This window comes from Rhineura floridana, chromosome 4, assembly GCF_030035675.1.
Source record: "Rhineura floridana isolate rRhiFlo1 chromosome 4, rRhiFlo1.hap2, whole genome shotgun sequence".
NCBI lineage: Eukaryota > Metazoa > Chordata > Lepidosauria > Squamata > Rhineuridae > Rhineura > Rhineura floridana.
This window is the reverse complement of record NC_084483.1, coordinates 17,395,778-17,411,804: the sequence shown is the minus strand read 5'-3', so window position 1 is coordinate 17,411,804 and position 16,027 is coordinate 17,395,778. Positions and strand designations below refer to the sequence as shown.

General features: G+C 46.2%; 1 protein-coding gene across 3 annotated transcripts in view; it reads right to left on the bottom strand.

The window, feature by feature from the left end:
- Window positions 1-1,092: 1,092 nt before the first annotated feature.
- Window positions 1,093-16,027, bottom strand: part of ISM1 (isthmin 1) — a 54,389-nt gene continuing 39,454 nt past the window's right edge. For all 3 annotated transcript variants that reach the window (XM_061622567.1, XM_061622569.1, XM_061622568.1), the window contains exons 4-6: window positions 15,312-15,455; window positions 5,030-5,119; window positions 1,093-3,807 (exon numbers count right to left, since the gene is read on the bottom strand). In XM_061622567.1, coding sequence (XP_061478551.1) covers window positions 3,290-3,807; window positions 5,030-5,119; window positions 15,312-15,455 — 752 coding nt within the window. In that variant the 3' untranslated portion in view covers window positions 1,093-3,289. The remainder of the gene's footprint in view (window positions 3,808-5,029; window positions 5,120-15,311; window positions 15,456-16,027) is intronic.

Here is a 16,027-nt window from a genome sequence, read left to right as displayed (position 1 = left end):
TGCAGTAAATATTCAAGTGGTTGAACTTTGGACCAGTGCAGTTTTATCACAGCACTCATACTTGTGTGGATCCCATGGCCTATGTATATATTTGTAGGTGCATACGCCAGTGATTGTTATGTATACCGAACTGCTTCCCTCCCACCCACGTGCTATTTTCCCACCTTTCCTTGAGGGCAGGGCTGTCATAAGGCAATTCCTAAGGCAAACCTGAGCAGAAGAGGCAGACCTCTTGTAAATTATGTACTGTGCCATTCCCACACAGAGGGAGAGACTACCTTTGTGATGTCTCTGTGGGTTGCTCAATGCCATGGTGCTTTGGTTTTTTGATTAGGGATGTTGCATGTTATGTTAAAGATCTAATTATGTTATACACCAGCACACACTTCATTACTTACAAAATCAAGCCCTAGCAATCAATGGACTGCTCCAAGCTGGAGCCAGGAGTAAAATTGGACAGTGTTCTGTCACGGTTGTCAATGGGATACTAAATCTAGCAAGCTATAAAAATCATTTTTTCCAAGCAAAAACAATAACATTATTATTATTTTAAAATGCTATTGCTGAAGACCACAGAGGGAGAAATAATTTTCCTTCTGATCTATTCCAGAGCTGGTGCTGGGAAAAGCTGTAGTGAGCCTGAAAACATATTGTTATGGTCTTCCAAAATGTTTCTAGTCTTGGCAGGTCAGAAGCAACGGGATTTTAATGAATGAGGTGAGAGACAAATTCTAAAATAATTCCCTCCCTTCATTTTGACAAGTCAAGTTGTGATGGTTGAAGTTAATGGTGTTTTCTTAGACCTTGCAATGGAAGCTACATTTAGATTTTCCTTCTATATTCTCCTGTCACAGAAATCAGTGTTTCTGTTGCAAACTGCTGCTGAGGCACTGCCTTACTAAGCCCAATAGCATGTACAATGTTTAAGCCACTTTTACCAGATGAGATTGCTGGTGGTTGGGCATACCGGTAGCCTTGGTCAGCCTCTCTGGCACCCCTCCTTTTCCTGCTCTCATTTTCCTCATTCTGTAAGCACCCTCCCTACTTCACATGCCCCCACATTTTAACATCCACGCAATGAGAATGAAAGTTCAGATGTTTCACAATGGCTTTATTTATAAACTTGCTTTAGGATTTATGCATCAGCTCTCTATGGAACATGTTTGTGCCTTTCAGAAAGTCCCTTTCATTGCCACTTTTAACTGTGCTGATTCATGTTAATTTCAGCTTAATACACTACAAAATAATGCAGTTAAGTTCAAGTTATAACTCTTCTTCCCTTCATTGATTTTTTTTTTCTTTTGTGTAATACTATGTGCTTACTTGGTATATGGCCAAATGACTTGGTATACACTTAAGGATAAACAGCAGTAGGAGCATGTTTTAAAAACAAATCTCTTAAAGCACATTCCTTTAGCAGTTGAGCTTGTACAACTAATAATGGCACCACATGGAGGCTGCTTTAAATTGTTCTCCATAACAGATTTCTCCAGTTAAAAGCATGATGTGTGTGCATGGGTACTGAAGTGGATCAGGCCATTTTCTTCATGCTGTGGTAGATATAGTCCACAATACAAAGGCATAGGTGAAAGTCAGTAGGCTTAAGGGTTCTCACCTTTGTTGGATTGGGACCTTGATCAGCAGTGGAATGGGGGAAATGCTCCTGCAGAGAAGAATTTAAAGTGGCCTCCACATGGAGGCTGTATATCATGTACCCTAAAAAAATAGAGAGCGAGAGCCAATAGCTGTAGTTTTTTATGAGTAATCTGAAGATGGGAAACTATTGCCATCAGCCATAACATGAATCAGTCACTAAAGTGAACATGCAAACTCACCTTCAGTTCAGAAACACATTTGATACTTTCCCAATTAACTGATCTGGTTGTTGCGTGTGAGTTTTAATTGTGACACTTTAATTGCAATTCTTGAGTACCACCCACATTTTTTGCTTTATACACAGTGGGTAAGCCTGTTACAAGTTGCTTATGCTTGTTTCACTTAGGGCTGTTTCACACAAACAAGGTTAGTCAGCAAATGGGCACTCAAAAGGGAAATGTAGCCAATGCTGGCTCCCAGAGAAATGTGCCTGTATGATATATGAGTTTGTTACGTTAACACTGTACATCTTTGTACACCTTAAAAGGCAGCATATGTGAAGATGACCTTGGTGGACTTCGAACATTCATGCAAACATTTTCCAAGGTCTTATCTTTGGGTGGTGGCATAAAATAATAATAATAATAATAATAATAATAATAATAAATGTGCCTGACTTCTGCACATCTCCCTAGAGCTATTACGAGCACTTTGTCGGGGGCCCTGTGCCAGGCTGAACTGCAAGGGAAGTGCAACACCAGAAAGAAGATGAAGAGAGTTTTGCTTTGTGTGTTGTTATACCTACCAGCCTTTGTCCCTTCTTTCAAATAATTACTGCCCTGCCCCTTCAAAAAAAAAATATTTCTCTTAAATATGTCTAAATATTTTCATCAATATATCTCTAAAGAAATTATGCTGAATTTGTATTAAATAACTTATGTATAGGAATTGTTTCATAATGTTTTGTTTCTGCTCGACTTACTTAGTAAAAATATGTCAGAGGTGCCCTTACGCTTTGTAGGATAAGGGGGCCTTGGAGTGTGTCAAAGGCACACTTTACACACTATAGTTTTTTACTCACAGAAGCAACCACATAGTTCTAGCCTTTGATACAGATCAAAGCCCCTGACTCCTGCATAGGCACAATATGATTGGATGCTGACTCTGGTCTCTGATGCTGCTAACAAAAATAGTACCTTCAGATGCACTCCTCAACTACTTTACAATATTCAGGTAATGCACCAGCAAAAGCCCCGTTTAAAATAAATGGGTTTTGCAGTTGAAAAGTGAACTCTGGAGTTTCTTCAAGACTGAAAGCTGAGCTTTTTCCATGGAATCCAATAGGGCACAGATTTAACATCTGGACACAGATAAAAGATAATGGCCCAGTCCTTAATTGAGCAGGGTTTTAAAACACAAAAACCTTAGCATTGATGCAGAATGGATATCACTATTATAAATGTCTATCAAGACTTCAAGCACAGGGGTCTGTATGCAATTTTGTATATGCATATATAAATAACACATATGAAAAAATGTGTATTCTATACAATTATATACAATTGGGGGGGGAGGGGAGGAATGGGAGGTTAACTCTATTTGCCAAGAGTTTATTTGATGTTGTGTCCTGCAGACCAACGAACTGTCCATGTTTCATAGACTTTGAAAGAGGTTGGCTTCTTTTTTTCCCTTCTCAGTATTCTCTGGCTTCCTGAAATTGTCTGTAATAGTCCTCCTCTGAAGGGTTATCTGTACATTTCTGGCCATTATTAGGTGGCCTAGCGTCATTATACCTACTCCAGTCCCCTTTACAAATGATCCAGGGCAAAATGTCCACTTTGTAATGAAGTTCTGCTGAGAATTCTATGCTGATGAGGTTGGGGGTTCCTGCTCCTTTGCCCCTCGTAATGAGCTGCATGCCGTCGTCATAGCAGCAGTGCTGGGCTGCTAGAGTAGTACTTTCCAAGGACAGCATGGATCGGATGCAATAGCGAGCGGTAGGCTTATAGATCTCCAGTTTTTCCTTCGGCCCACTTGCGTCTTTCCAACGAAAGTTCTTCCGCTTAAGCCGGTCATAGATATCTGCAGTGCTGTAGGCTACTTCTGTGGGGTATGTGCAAGGACAAGCAGGAAGGTCATTGACCACTTTGTGCATATACTTCTTTAAGAATTCACTTTTGCAGCTCATCCACCTTTCACAGCTGTCAGTATCTGGGCAGAAGAAGAGGTTTATGAGAAGACTAAACTTGTATCATTTACAACCTTATGACTTGCTATGTTACGGAGATGACAAAAAGCAGGAAGTTGACAGTGTTTAGCTAACATCACACTCTAGTAATCAAAAGTTGTTTCACTTTCTGTCACAGAACTAAGTTATATGCATGAATCTAGTTGCTTCCAATATTATTTTACAAACATACATGCCTGTTTTAAAGCACTGGAATACAAGTACCAATTTCACTGTCAGTATGTGTGTTTGTCACCTTTTTCCTTGAATGTGCATTTTGTCAGGAAAAAGAGACACTCCTAATCTACACTAAAGTGGATGTATTGTAGTGTGCTGAGACCGGAAAGCCAAGTTTTCATGAGTTTTTTTCATTATTAAAAAATAAAACTTGGATCAGTGTTTGGCTGAACAACTCCCTCTGCCTCTGTGAGGGCCTCTTCCATGGAGCTGCACTGAGACACTGAAATGATCATCTTAACTGATTATATTGAAATAGCTCCTTTATCACTGAAGCCATAAACGGCTCACATTCCAGGCTTGTAACATGTGGGGAGACAGCAAGATACCTGTGCAAATCAGGAAATGACACTAGCAGAACGTTTATGAATTATGAAGTGAGGATACACATCTAGAATAAAGAACAGAGGCAAAACTTTGTGCAAGTTTCAGGAAAATCCTTGGCCTTGCTGCAAGCAATACTTTCACATTCCATAAACAATGCAGTGGATTAACTGTGTCCTAGCAAGTGTGGATAGAGTTGGAAATACTTGTTTATAAAGTCACTGCGAACATATTATTTGCAGCTGTAGTACTCTTTCCCCCTCCCTTCTGTCTTTAAATAAAGACTGACATATGATGATTCGAGAAGCCTGAGGGACGGCAAGGACTTTAGTCAAATGTTTCCCATTGGCAACAATAAGCCCATTGGGAAGAGCTGGTGAATACTATGCTCTTAGTTTGATCAAAACCCACAGACCATAAGGCCAAGAGATATTCAAAAGCTCAAGTCTTCCCAAGGAGGGCCATTTTCCTTTTGCTATATAACTGGGCCTTTCGTTTTCACACAAGTCAGTAAACATTTAAGCTAAGTTTATTTCCCTATTTTATCTATTGATTCAGAAAAGGAAAAGCTACCATGCAAATGGAACCCTGTCTATCTCATCTAGCTCTGAAGGAAGACGACTCCCCCTGCTAGTAGCCACTTACCAACTTCAAACAGCTTTGTAGCATTGAATTCTTCACTTCCTGCGAGCAAACTCACTTCTGTGGCTGCTGTCCTGAAGGTGTCTTCAATCCCTAAAGAAAACAATAATGGAAAAAAACTTCCCCATAAGTTCCCAGGGCAGGTTACATCAATAATATAAAAATACGATATTAAAATTATTTAAAATTCTTGCACTTATTCTGAGAGAGAATGAATGAAGTTACTTATGGGTCTCAACAAAGACTTTAAATCTAATACACAACAAAGGCCATGACAAATCCCCCCCGTCTCTCTCTCTCACACACACAGTGTCCTCTCTCAGATATTTAGAACTGTCTTAATCTTTTGTGCTGTTAAGTATAATCTAAATGTTCACGTTTCTTTGAACATCACAGCAGCCTCTGTAACTGTAACAACGGGAAAATAAGTAGTAGGGCAGTTTTTCATTATTTTATGCTTGCAGTGCCAGCAAATGAGTGCTGACTGGAGGGTTTTCAACTGCTATGCAAGCAGATTTTGATTTTCTTTTTACATAAAACAGGATGTACTACTGGTGTAACAGGCGAATTAAGACAATGTGACTGACAGATATGATGGTGCAAATATTCAGGCTATTAATACATTCAGACCTTAAGAAACCACCCCAATATGAAATTACTCCAACTTAAGACAAACAACAACAAAAAATGCCGGGAGATGTTCTATCAGCTTTGCAGGAGCATGTTATCCTGGACCATGTTTAAATGACCTAACAATTTGAGCAGAGAAAGACATATTATCCCCTCACCCTGACCTCCAGCTGGGTCATTTACATGTTCTCCTAGCCAGATGGAAGCTACTTGTAGACAATTGCCTCCAAGCATGGTTTGGAAAATGTGCTTGGATAACTAAGGCAATGCTCTGTCTGGAAGATGCTGCTACACTGAGCTAGGTGCCTATATGCCTGGCCCAAATCACAGTGCCTTCAGGACAGAGCCTGGTCTTTTCATCTGGAAGGGCACATTCACCACAAAGATGCAGTGTCTGGACACAGTTAATTTAAACTGCACTGCCTACGGATTGCTATTCTCAAATCACCAGCCCTGTTGACACTAAAGGGGGGAGGACCAAAAGCTTAAGGTTGTTATCCCATAAAAATGACCACATGAAGTTCTTAAATCAGCGTGAGTCGGTTGATTCTTCTTGATCTCTCAGCAGCTTTCAATACCATCAACCATGGTATCCTTCTGGGAAGACTGGCTGAGTTGGGAGTGGGACTGCATGGTGGTGGTTCTGCTCCTATTTAGCGGGTCGGCTCCAGAATGTGGTGCTTGGGGAGCATTGCTCGGCACCCTGGACTCTCCAGTATGGGATTCCGCAGGGATCAGTTCTGTTCCCCATGCTGTTCAACATCTACATGAAACCATTGGGTGTGGTCATTTGGAGTGTGCTGCCATCAGTATGCTGATGACACGCAGCTCTATTTCTCCTTTTCATCTTCTTCAGGTGAGGCTGTCAATGTGCTGAACCAGTGAGGGCTAATAAACTGAGGCTCAATCTAGACAAGACTGAGATGCTGCTAGTGGGTGGTTCTTCTGACTGGATGGTGGATGTCCAACCTGTCCTGGATGGGGTTGCACTCCCCCTGAAGGAGCAGGTTCGTAGCTTGGGGTTTCTCCTAGAACCATCTCTGTCACTTGAGGCTCAGGTAGCCTCAGTGGCACGGAGTGCCTTCTACCAATTTCGGTTGGTGGCCCAGTTACGCCGCTATCTGGACAGGGATAATCTGGCTTCAGTTGTCCATGCTCTGGTAACCTCCATGTTAGATTACTGCAATGCGCTCTTCGTGGGGCTGCCTTTGAAGATGATTTGGAAGCTGCAGCTTGTGCAAAATGCAGCAGCCAGATGGGTAAGAGGGACCAGACGGTTCGAAAATATAAAACCAATTCTGGCCCGCTTGCATTGGCTGCCTATATGTTTCAGAAGTCGATTCAAGGTGCTGGTTTTAACTTATAAAGTCTTACATGGTTTGGGACCACAATACCTGATGGAACACCTCTCCTGACACGAACCCACCCTTACACTATGCTCAACATCTAAGGCCCTCCTCCGGGTGCCTCCTCCGAGGGACGCTGGGAGTCTGGCAACAAGGAAGAAGGCCTTCTCAGTGATGGCCCCCAAATTATGGAATGATTCTTGTGACGAGGTGCACCTGGCACCAACACTGTTATCTTTTTGGCACCAGGTCAACACTTTCCTCTTTTCCCAGGCGTTTTAGCATGTGTTTTTAAAGTGGTTTTAAAAAAATGTGTTTTTAAATTTGTATATTTGTTTTTAATTGTTGTAAACCACCCAAGGAGCTTCAGGTATGTGGTGGTATACAAATGCAATAAATAAATAAAGCAAGCAAGCAAGGAAGCAAGCAAGCACTGAACTAATACTGCCTACATTTTGCAACGCACATCCTTTAGACTGGCATGTCAGCATACCATGTCACTACATTTGACAATTCTGGAGAAACACCAGCAAATTATCTTTGTAAGATCAAGACATAATTATCTGTGCAAACATTTTTTTCTCTGTAAACTTCCCCCTTGTTTTTGTTCCAGGCACACAACACCACAAGCTTGTGGCTTGTTGTTTTTCAGTACAACTGTCTTCAAACTACAGTGATTTGCCACCCCTCCCATAGGATATGTGAAGTTTGCTGAGCTAGATACCCTTAAGGCCAAAATCTCTGTAGTGAAGTTTTTGTTCTTGACATTTCAACACTCTCAACAGAACTTTTATGACGGTGAGTTATATTTTGTTTGGTGAATCCTTGGGTGATTACTATTGTGACATAATGCTCTTCCCAGGGAAACACACTGTCACTTTTTAAGTGCCAGGTTTAACATTTCTATTTGCCCACACATTTGGATGTTAACTTGGATCATACGTTGGGATGACTGTGGCCTTCTTTGTGGCGCTCTTCTTTTAATGGGGTGGGAAGGATTTCTCCTTTTTACAGTATTATTGAATGAGCAGTTTAGGAATTCTGTTTATTACATCTTGTTTTCTTTTTGTGGCCTATTGCCGAAATAAAACACAAACACCATTCATTGGGTTGAATCATGGGCCACTTTATTAAACGGAATCAATTAGAATAATGAACCTGCAGAGGGGAAATCAAGTGCGGGAGCATTCTGATGATCCAGGCAAAGCCTGCTTGCAGCCATAGGGCGACTAAACCTTGCCTGAGCCTGGGGCTGCCCTATGACAGACCCCAGCTCAAGCCACACCCTGAAGATGTGTAGGGGGTCCAACCCGCATCACCGCCACCCGGAGCCGTGAAACTCCGAGCGGATGAGGCCCGTTGGCCCCAAAGGCGGCCCGTGTTCTGCCCCCTGGGCCGTATAGCCCTGAGCTGCAGGCCCCCGAACCGCCAATCACCCCCAAAGGTGCCTAAAGGTGTCACCTAGCTGCCCTTTCCCTTTAAACCTTTTCCCGCACTTCTTTGCCAAAAAAGGGGGACAAGCCTCTGCTTAGTCTCCCTTTACCCCACACCCGATAAGAATCTCGTGCAGACCCCTCTGCAGGTCCATCTGGAAGATGCCATCGTTGCCCCACGAACTGCATGTCCACGCATGCCTACTACTGAGGGCCTTGCCCTCCATGTCTGACCACAGCAGACGACCCAAGGCTACCGAGGCCTCAACTGCATGTCCTCACATGCCTGCCACTGAGGGCCTTGCCCTCCATGTCTGACCACAGCAGACGACCCGAGGCTACCGAGGCCTCAACTGCATGTCCTCACATGCCTGCCACTGAGGGCCTTGCCCTCCATGTCTGACCACAGCAGACGACCCAAGTCTACCGAGGCCTCAACTGCATGTCCTCACATGCCTGCCACTGAGGGCCTTGCCCTCCATGTCTGACCATAGCAGACGAACAGATGCTATTGTGGCCTCAACTGCATGTCCTCACATGTCTTGCCCTTCAGTAACCAAGGTAATTCCCACCCAGGGGAATGACCACCACCTACAGAACCTTCCGCCCTGAACCCTGCTGGAACAACATGGGTAGGAGACCATTCCAGTGCATACTCTGTCGACCCAGCCACCAAACTGTGGCCCACCATCCGAGGCCCAGCTGTGAACCAATGTGCGTTTGCGGCCCCAAGGCCAGCCTATGAGATCATGCCATGGCTGCAGAGTAGGCTGCGCGTCTGCTCCATCCCCATCCAGCAACCTGCCAAAACAGAAACAATCGTGAACAGTTGGGTCGCGGACCTTCAGACTCGCCCCCAGGGTGAATGTATTCCATGCGCCCCCTACTTCCACCTCCTAATGGCGTGCACCTGCATATACCAAAACCAAATGGACCGTCCTAGGTAGGCAATTTAACTGCCGGGTAGGCAAACCCCATTCCGGAGGAGCATGTTCCTCAAACCCCCATGGGTCTGCTCCCAGGCACTGCAACACTAGACTGAAACTTTATAAGGGAAGATCCCTCCCCCTGAATATCAGGCAACCAGGCCTGTAGCTTCAGGCCAAAAACACTATGACGCCGTCATGGGGAAATGTCCAGTCCAGGGGGAGGGTAAAATAATGTGGACTAACTCTTGCACCCCTGGTCTGCCTGGAAGTCTGACCTGGCCCCCAAACACCCTCACCCCCCATCCGGAAGGCTCCGAATTAAGTGTGAGGGCCGCTACCTGCAACTGCTGAGCTTTGAAGCATGATGGTCTCAGGGCACCTCCCTGATCAACCATCCCTGGCAGGTCAGGTGAACATGGAGGATGAGGATAAGGGGTATGGGGGTGTGCATGGGCCAGCTGGCCAGCACCTGACATATCCCAAGACATCTGAATGGTCCTAAAGGCCCCCTAGCCTACCTTGCGACACACTGACAGACAAGCTACACTCCTACCATGTGATGAATTCCAGCACGTGATTCATAGGAATAGGCCACACTTTGCATAGCCCCTGCCAGCCCCTAACTCCCAGGAATCCCCTCCTGCCCTCTGATAGCTGGTGAGCATGCTGGGGCAGCAGATAGGCATATGGCCATCTCTGACTCCCTTCCCCCATCTCCCAGTATGCGGTATGGGACTAGCTGAGTCGGTCCTTCCTCTAACTGAAACACCATTGACGCGCCGCAGGAAAGGAGGGGGCCACCAGAGGTTGGCGCACAAGGCAGCCAAAAACTTTGAACTTGTGGTAAGGCTGTGAAATCCCTGTTATGGCACCATCACCCCCACCGTAGAAGGCCCCCAACACCTGAAGGGCAGGAAGCAAACACCTTCCCCAGCCCCTGAAAACTCCAGGATCTTGATCTGCAACAGTTCAAGCTTTTCCAGGGGAGCCTGCAGCCCTGGGTCCAAAAGTCAGTCTTCATACCCTGGAAGGTGATCACTGGGGCAGGATCTTCCCTTTCCCCAGCTGCCAAAGGAACCCCCCAGCTCATAGCTACGCTATAAACTGTGCCATCAGGTGCTAATATGCACCCAAAGTCTGCCCTACCCGTAAACTGTAAATCATGAAAGTAGTGCCCCACTGCTTCTGAGCCCTCTCGTCTCCAAGAAGGGGCTGAAGTGCTCCATGCAAGAATACAGCAGCCCCTAGGTAATGCTCTGCTGCATAGTTGACTTAACAGGCAAAACTCAGCAGCTCAAAATCCACCGTGTGTAACGGCCGGCAATGCAGGCAGATTAGCTGCCACACTTGCCCATAAGGCATCACTGAGTGACCCCACTTGTATGACAGATGGTGAATCAGGTAGACTTTGCCCACTGCCACTGTGGGCACTATACGGGGGGGGGCGCTGAGAGAGCAGAGGTAGGGGATGATGGGAAGGGGCCAATAACCCTGCCCAACTGTATGTCTTAATCAATTGTCCCCTGGACCAGTGCGTCCATAGGATCCGGAAAACCGCATAATAAAGAAAAACCACATCATAAGATGAGATCCCCCATAACTGGGCAGTGTGCAAGCAAGGTCCATAGCCCTCGAGCGTAGCTGGGAAGGGACACTTTTTCCGAGCAGCCTCTGCTGGGGGCTGCCCTGGCCCCACATATCCTTCTGGGTTGTTGTTGTGCCTTTAATAGCAGGTTCGTATTCAGCAGTTATTAGATGGCATGGAGTTAAGCAATGTCATCTTCTAATGTCTGCAGATCAAATGACCCTTAAAGGCACAGGACTAGAGGCCTGTAAAAAGGTGGGCACCTTATCTACAGACCAGTTTGTAAACTAGCTAAAGCGAAGATGCAAGCAAATGTGCAGCCTGCGTGTGATTAATTCCATTATGTTTAAATAATTTACTCAGAGAAATATGAATTGGACCAATTCTATAAATACTTACCGTATATTCCGGCGTATAAGACGACTTTTTAACCCAAAAAAATCCTCTCAAAAGTTGGGGGTCGTCTTATACGCCCAGTCGTCTTATACGCCGGAATATTTCTCCTGCTTGCAGCCTGGCCCGGCGTCCCCTCCCCTGAGGGGAATCCCCATTGCTCCTCCGTCCCCGCCATCTCCGCCTCCTCCACCGCGGTGAAGGCGGCGCCCTGCACGGCCTCCTCTGCCTCCTCCTCCATTGCAAAATGGTGGCCGGGGTGGGGAGCAGCAGCAGCAGCAGCCTCCCCGCGTCCTTCTCCGTGGCGGCCTTGCCTGCGCCGCCTCCCGCCGCTGCTGCTGCTGCTGCTCCTCCGCCCGCGGCTGCTCAGGCGAGCGACGGGGCCGCGGCGGCTGCTCCTCCTCGGGCGGCCAACGGCGGGCCGCTTTTGGTGCTCTCGCTGCCGCAGGCCGCGCAGGCGCCTCCGCTGATGCACAACCACCGGGCGGCGGCAGCAGCAGCAGCAGCAGCGGGAGGCGGCAGAGGTGGGAACCCGCTGCCGACAGCTGCCCCTGCGGCCTCCTCCTCGGCGCCCTCCGCCGCCGCCTCCGGCCCGCTGGCGCCACGGGAGCCGGCCTACAACTGGCAGGCGACGAAGCCGACCGTGCAGGAGCGCTTCGCCTTCCTCTTCAACAACGAGGTGCTCAGCGACGTCCACTTCTTGGTGGGCAAAGGCCGCGCCGGGGCACAGCACATCCCCGCCCACAGGTCGGTGCGGGCTATGGGGCGAGGGGGCGCTGGCCACGCAGGGAAGAAAGGGGAGAGGGACGCTGGCTTTTTAAACGGGGATCAGGGTCAAAAGTTGGGGGTCGTCTTATACGCCCAGTCGTCTTATACTCCGGAATATACGGTACTTGTGAGAAAATCCCCGAGTGTCTCGTTACTTCTTCCCCTGGAAGGGTGCATGTGATTGCACACATACAGCAGAATCCTATGTGTGTTTACTCAGAATATCACAGATTAAATGGGTTTTAGGACAGAGGTTTATGGGACTTAACTGATGGAAAGGTTCATATATTTTTACCTGGGTTTGAAGAACGTATTTGGGGGGGGGAGAAGCTTAACAGTGAAAAAAGGGGGGATGAGTTCCCTTTGCATTTTGGAGTTGAGGTAGTTTTGGAGGTGAGGTTGCAGCACTAACTGGGGTCCCTACAGGCTCCTGCCTCCTCCCTTCTGTCTCCAGCTGCCCCCCACCCTCCTCAAAAAGCCCCTGCTCTTGTAATTACATTGCATTGCTCCAATCCAAATAGCCGCTACGTTATGACAGAGCATCTTTCTAGGTTATTCTGCAAAAGAAGTGGCGGCCACAGGCAGCAGGAGGCTGAAATTTGAAGGAGGATTAAATTTAAAAGAGGATTAGACAAATTCATGGAGGACAGGGCTATCAATGGCTACTAGCCATGATGTCTGTGCTCTGCCACCCTAGTCAGAGGCAGTATGCTTCTGAAAACCAGCTGCCGGAAGCCTCAGGAGAGGAGAGTGTTCCTGCACTCGGGTCCTGCTTGCGGGCTTCCCCCAGGCACCTGGTTGGCCACTGTGAAAACAGGATGCTGGACTAGATGGGCCACTGGCCTGATCCAGCAGGTTCTTCTTATGTTCTTAACCCATGGCTGCTAAGCTCTGGAGGAAACCAGGTTAGGGAAGGCTGACTTATAATCATAAGATCACCTAGCTTTTCATTTTCGTAAACTGTTGTGATACCTCAGTTTGGTTCTTCAGCTGAATCCCTTTTTAAACAGTATTGTCACCCATTGTATCACATTGATTCACCATTCTGTGCAGTGAATTAAATAGGAATTAAATGATTGACAACAAAAATAAGCAGCTGTTTTTTAAACAAAAACACTCAACTAAATTGTACTGAATGGTTTTGATGTTCAAACAAAAAATCAACCACCTGAATTCCCACTATCCAGGGATCTGCAGTTCTGACTTATTTAAACTTCAGATGCATTTTCCATCTCCACTGCATATTAACATATCCTCCTGCTAGAATACTTTGAAAAATGTGGATTAAATGCTAGCTTGCTCTTTATAATTCCATGGGTAGATCAGGATAATGAAGCAGCTGCCTTTTTATGAACAGCCACAGAGAATCAACAGGACTAATCAAGTAGTTTGGGGGCCAAAATCTTTATTAACCTCGTTGCCATGCTTGAAATTCTCACTGATGCACAGGATGGTGCTTTCAAGATAAACCAAGAAGCCAACCAAGTAATTAAAAAGAAGCTGGTAAATGTCCCTGGCTGGCACTCATTGCCTGATTAACAATCAAACAACAAAGCACTAGTTTAGATCTTATTTTACCGAGTGCAAGGGCTGAAAAAGACCTCTTGATGGTAACTGGGAAGATAAACCAAGAAGCCAACCAAGTAATTAAAAAGAAGCTGGTAAAGGTCCCTGGCAGGCACTCATTGCATGATTAAAAATCAAACAACAAAGCACTAGTTTAGATCTTATTCTACCGAGTGCAACTGAGAAGAATAGCATAAGCAGGCTGATCCTTTCTATGCTACTTAGAAGTAATTCTCCCCGTATTCAGTGGGCCTTATTTATTCTCTAAGTGTGCTTAGGAATGCAACCATAAATCTTCCTTACACCACCTCGTCGCGGCTGAAAGTCTTCCCGCGCCTCGCCGCCGCTGGAAGTCCTCATGTGTCTCGTTGCAGCCGCAAGGCCGGCCCATCGCGGCCAGAAGGCCCCCCACGTCCCGCCGCTGCCCCCGCAAGGCCGGCTCACCAAAGGCCCCGCCGTGGCTGGAAGGCCTCGCCTGCGCCGGGAGGCTCCCCGCGCCGCGCAGCAGCCGCTGCCACAAAGCCTCAGCCGCCAAAGGCCAGCTCACCAAAGGCCCCGCCGCGGCCGGGAGGCCCCCCGCGCCACGCAGCAGCCGCCGCCACAAAGCCTCAGCCGCCAAAATTCAAAGGAGGGCGGGAGGCTGGCAGAGCGGCCTTAAATGGCCTTCAGCCGCCCCGCCTCCTTCCTGTGTGTCACGATGGCGCGCCGCGTGCACGCCTGATGACGGCCTGAGCTTCGGCTGTGGCCACAAACTCGCCCCTTTGCCCGGAAGTACCGGGCACGGAACGGGATTGTATTTGCTTTTAAACTAATTGTGTTGTTCGTATTTTATGGATTTTTATGTCACTTTGAGATATTCTTTGTACAAAGTGATGAATAAATGTTTATCATCATCATCAATAATAATAATGCTCATTTTAAGTGAACTACTGTACAGTTCACAAGTAAGAAAGTCCTGAATATCTCAATGTATTTTCTAGTTGCATTTCTGTATTTAAACACAGGCTATGATAAAGGGATGAGTGAGAAATATTAGGGGAAGGCTCCAGTGACTAAGCTAAGCTGTAGTTACCAGCATGTTCACATCTGAGTGAAGGGCCTCCCTGATCACACCAGTTACGCATACACAGGGATCATACCTTAGCCAAGATACCACATCCAATGCATTAGGCTTATAACTTTCATAGCTATCTTGATCACCACCATATACACTGCATATTGTTATCTTTCCCTGTGTTTTGAAACCTGGTGCCACTGCACAAACAACAAGACATCTTCTCTTAGCATTTTTGAAAAAGCCATACAATAATGGCAAAAGCAATTAGAACTTCAGAAGGCAGATACTCTTAATTCCTACAGTACTCCATCTAGTGCATCTTGAAAGAAATGCAGGTCTCTGTTGCCTACTTATTATCTGTAGACTGTTGAAATCGGGAGGCATATGGCATGAACAGTGCTGTTGAAGGCCCTTTAGAAAGGAAAAGCATTTGACTCCACTCCGTTTTGCAAAGGCACAACAAAGTTGATAATTCCAGATATGCAATGGCATCTCCTGTTATTTAATAGTGCTTTCCAATGGCAAACGTTTGCAACCAATTCTATCATTCAGGTCAAAGCAATTAAGCAAAGCCTAACCTGGACAGTTTGGCCTGTCACATGTCCTTGATTCAGTGGCTGTGCAGGCATATCCACAGGTTCTGGTGCGCTTCTGATTGCCGCTGCCACAAGTTATACTACAAATAGACCAAGGGCTCCAATCTCCTTCTCCATCTATGTAATCTGCAAGGAAAGAACAAGGAAAATTAGGAAAAAAACAAGCTGGCAAAATAAAGGCTTGCTTATAAACAGTAGAAATAGCAAGAAAACATTTATCTGAGGATTGGCTTGGAAATTAGTCTTCATACAAGAGGTGTCTGCAAGAAAATGTTTGCTGCTGTTCAGGATTCCAGCCAGCCAAGTGTTTTTCCAGGATTCTCTATCCTATTCCTCCCTCCACAATTGTCCACCCTGTCCCCCAACAGTCAGCATTCCATATCCACTTGGTATACTCAGTCTTTAGTGAGCTGGTTTGGCTTGCCTTCCCCTAAAGCTTTGTGTGTGTGTGTGTGTGTGTGTTTCTGCAAACCTTGGGGTTTCCCCAACCCTGATACCTCCCTCTCCTATGCAAATAGGGTTGTTTTGGCTATGTCATGTTCCAGACTTAGAGAATTTATTAAATTTATTAATTCAATTTATATCCTGCCCTTCCTCCCAAAGGAGCCCAGGGTGCAACACAAAGCCTTACGTCAGGAAATTAATCAATCTGAAATATTTGGAACATACTTCCTTTCTTATCTAAGATTTCCACCTGA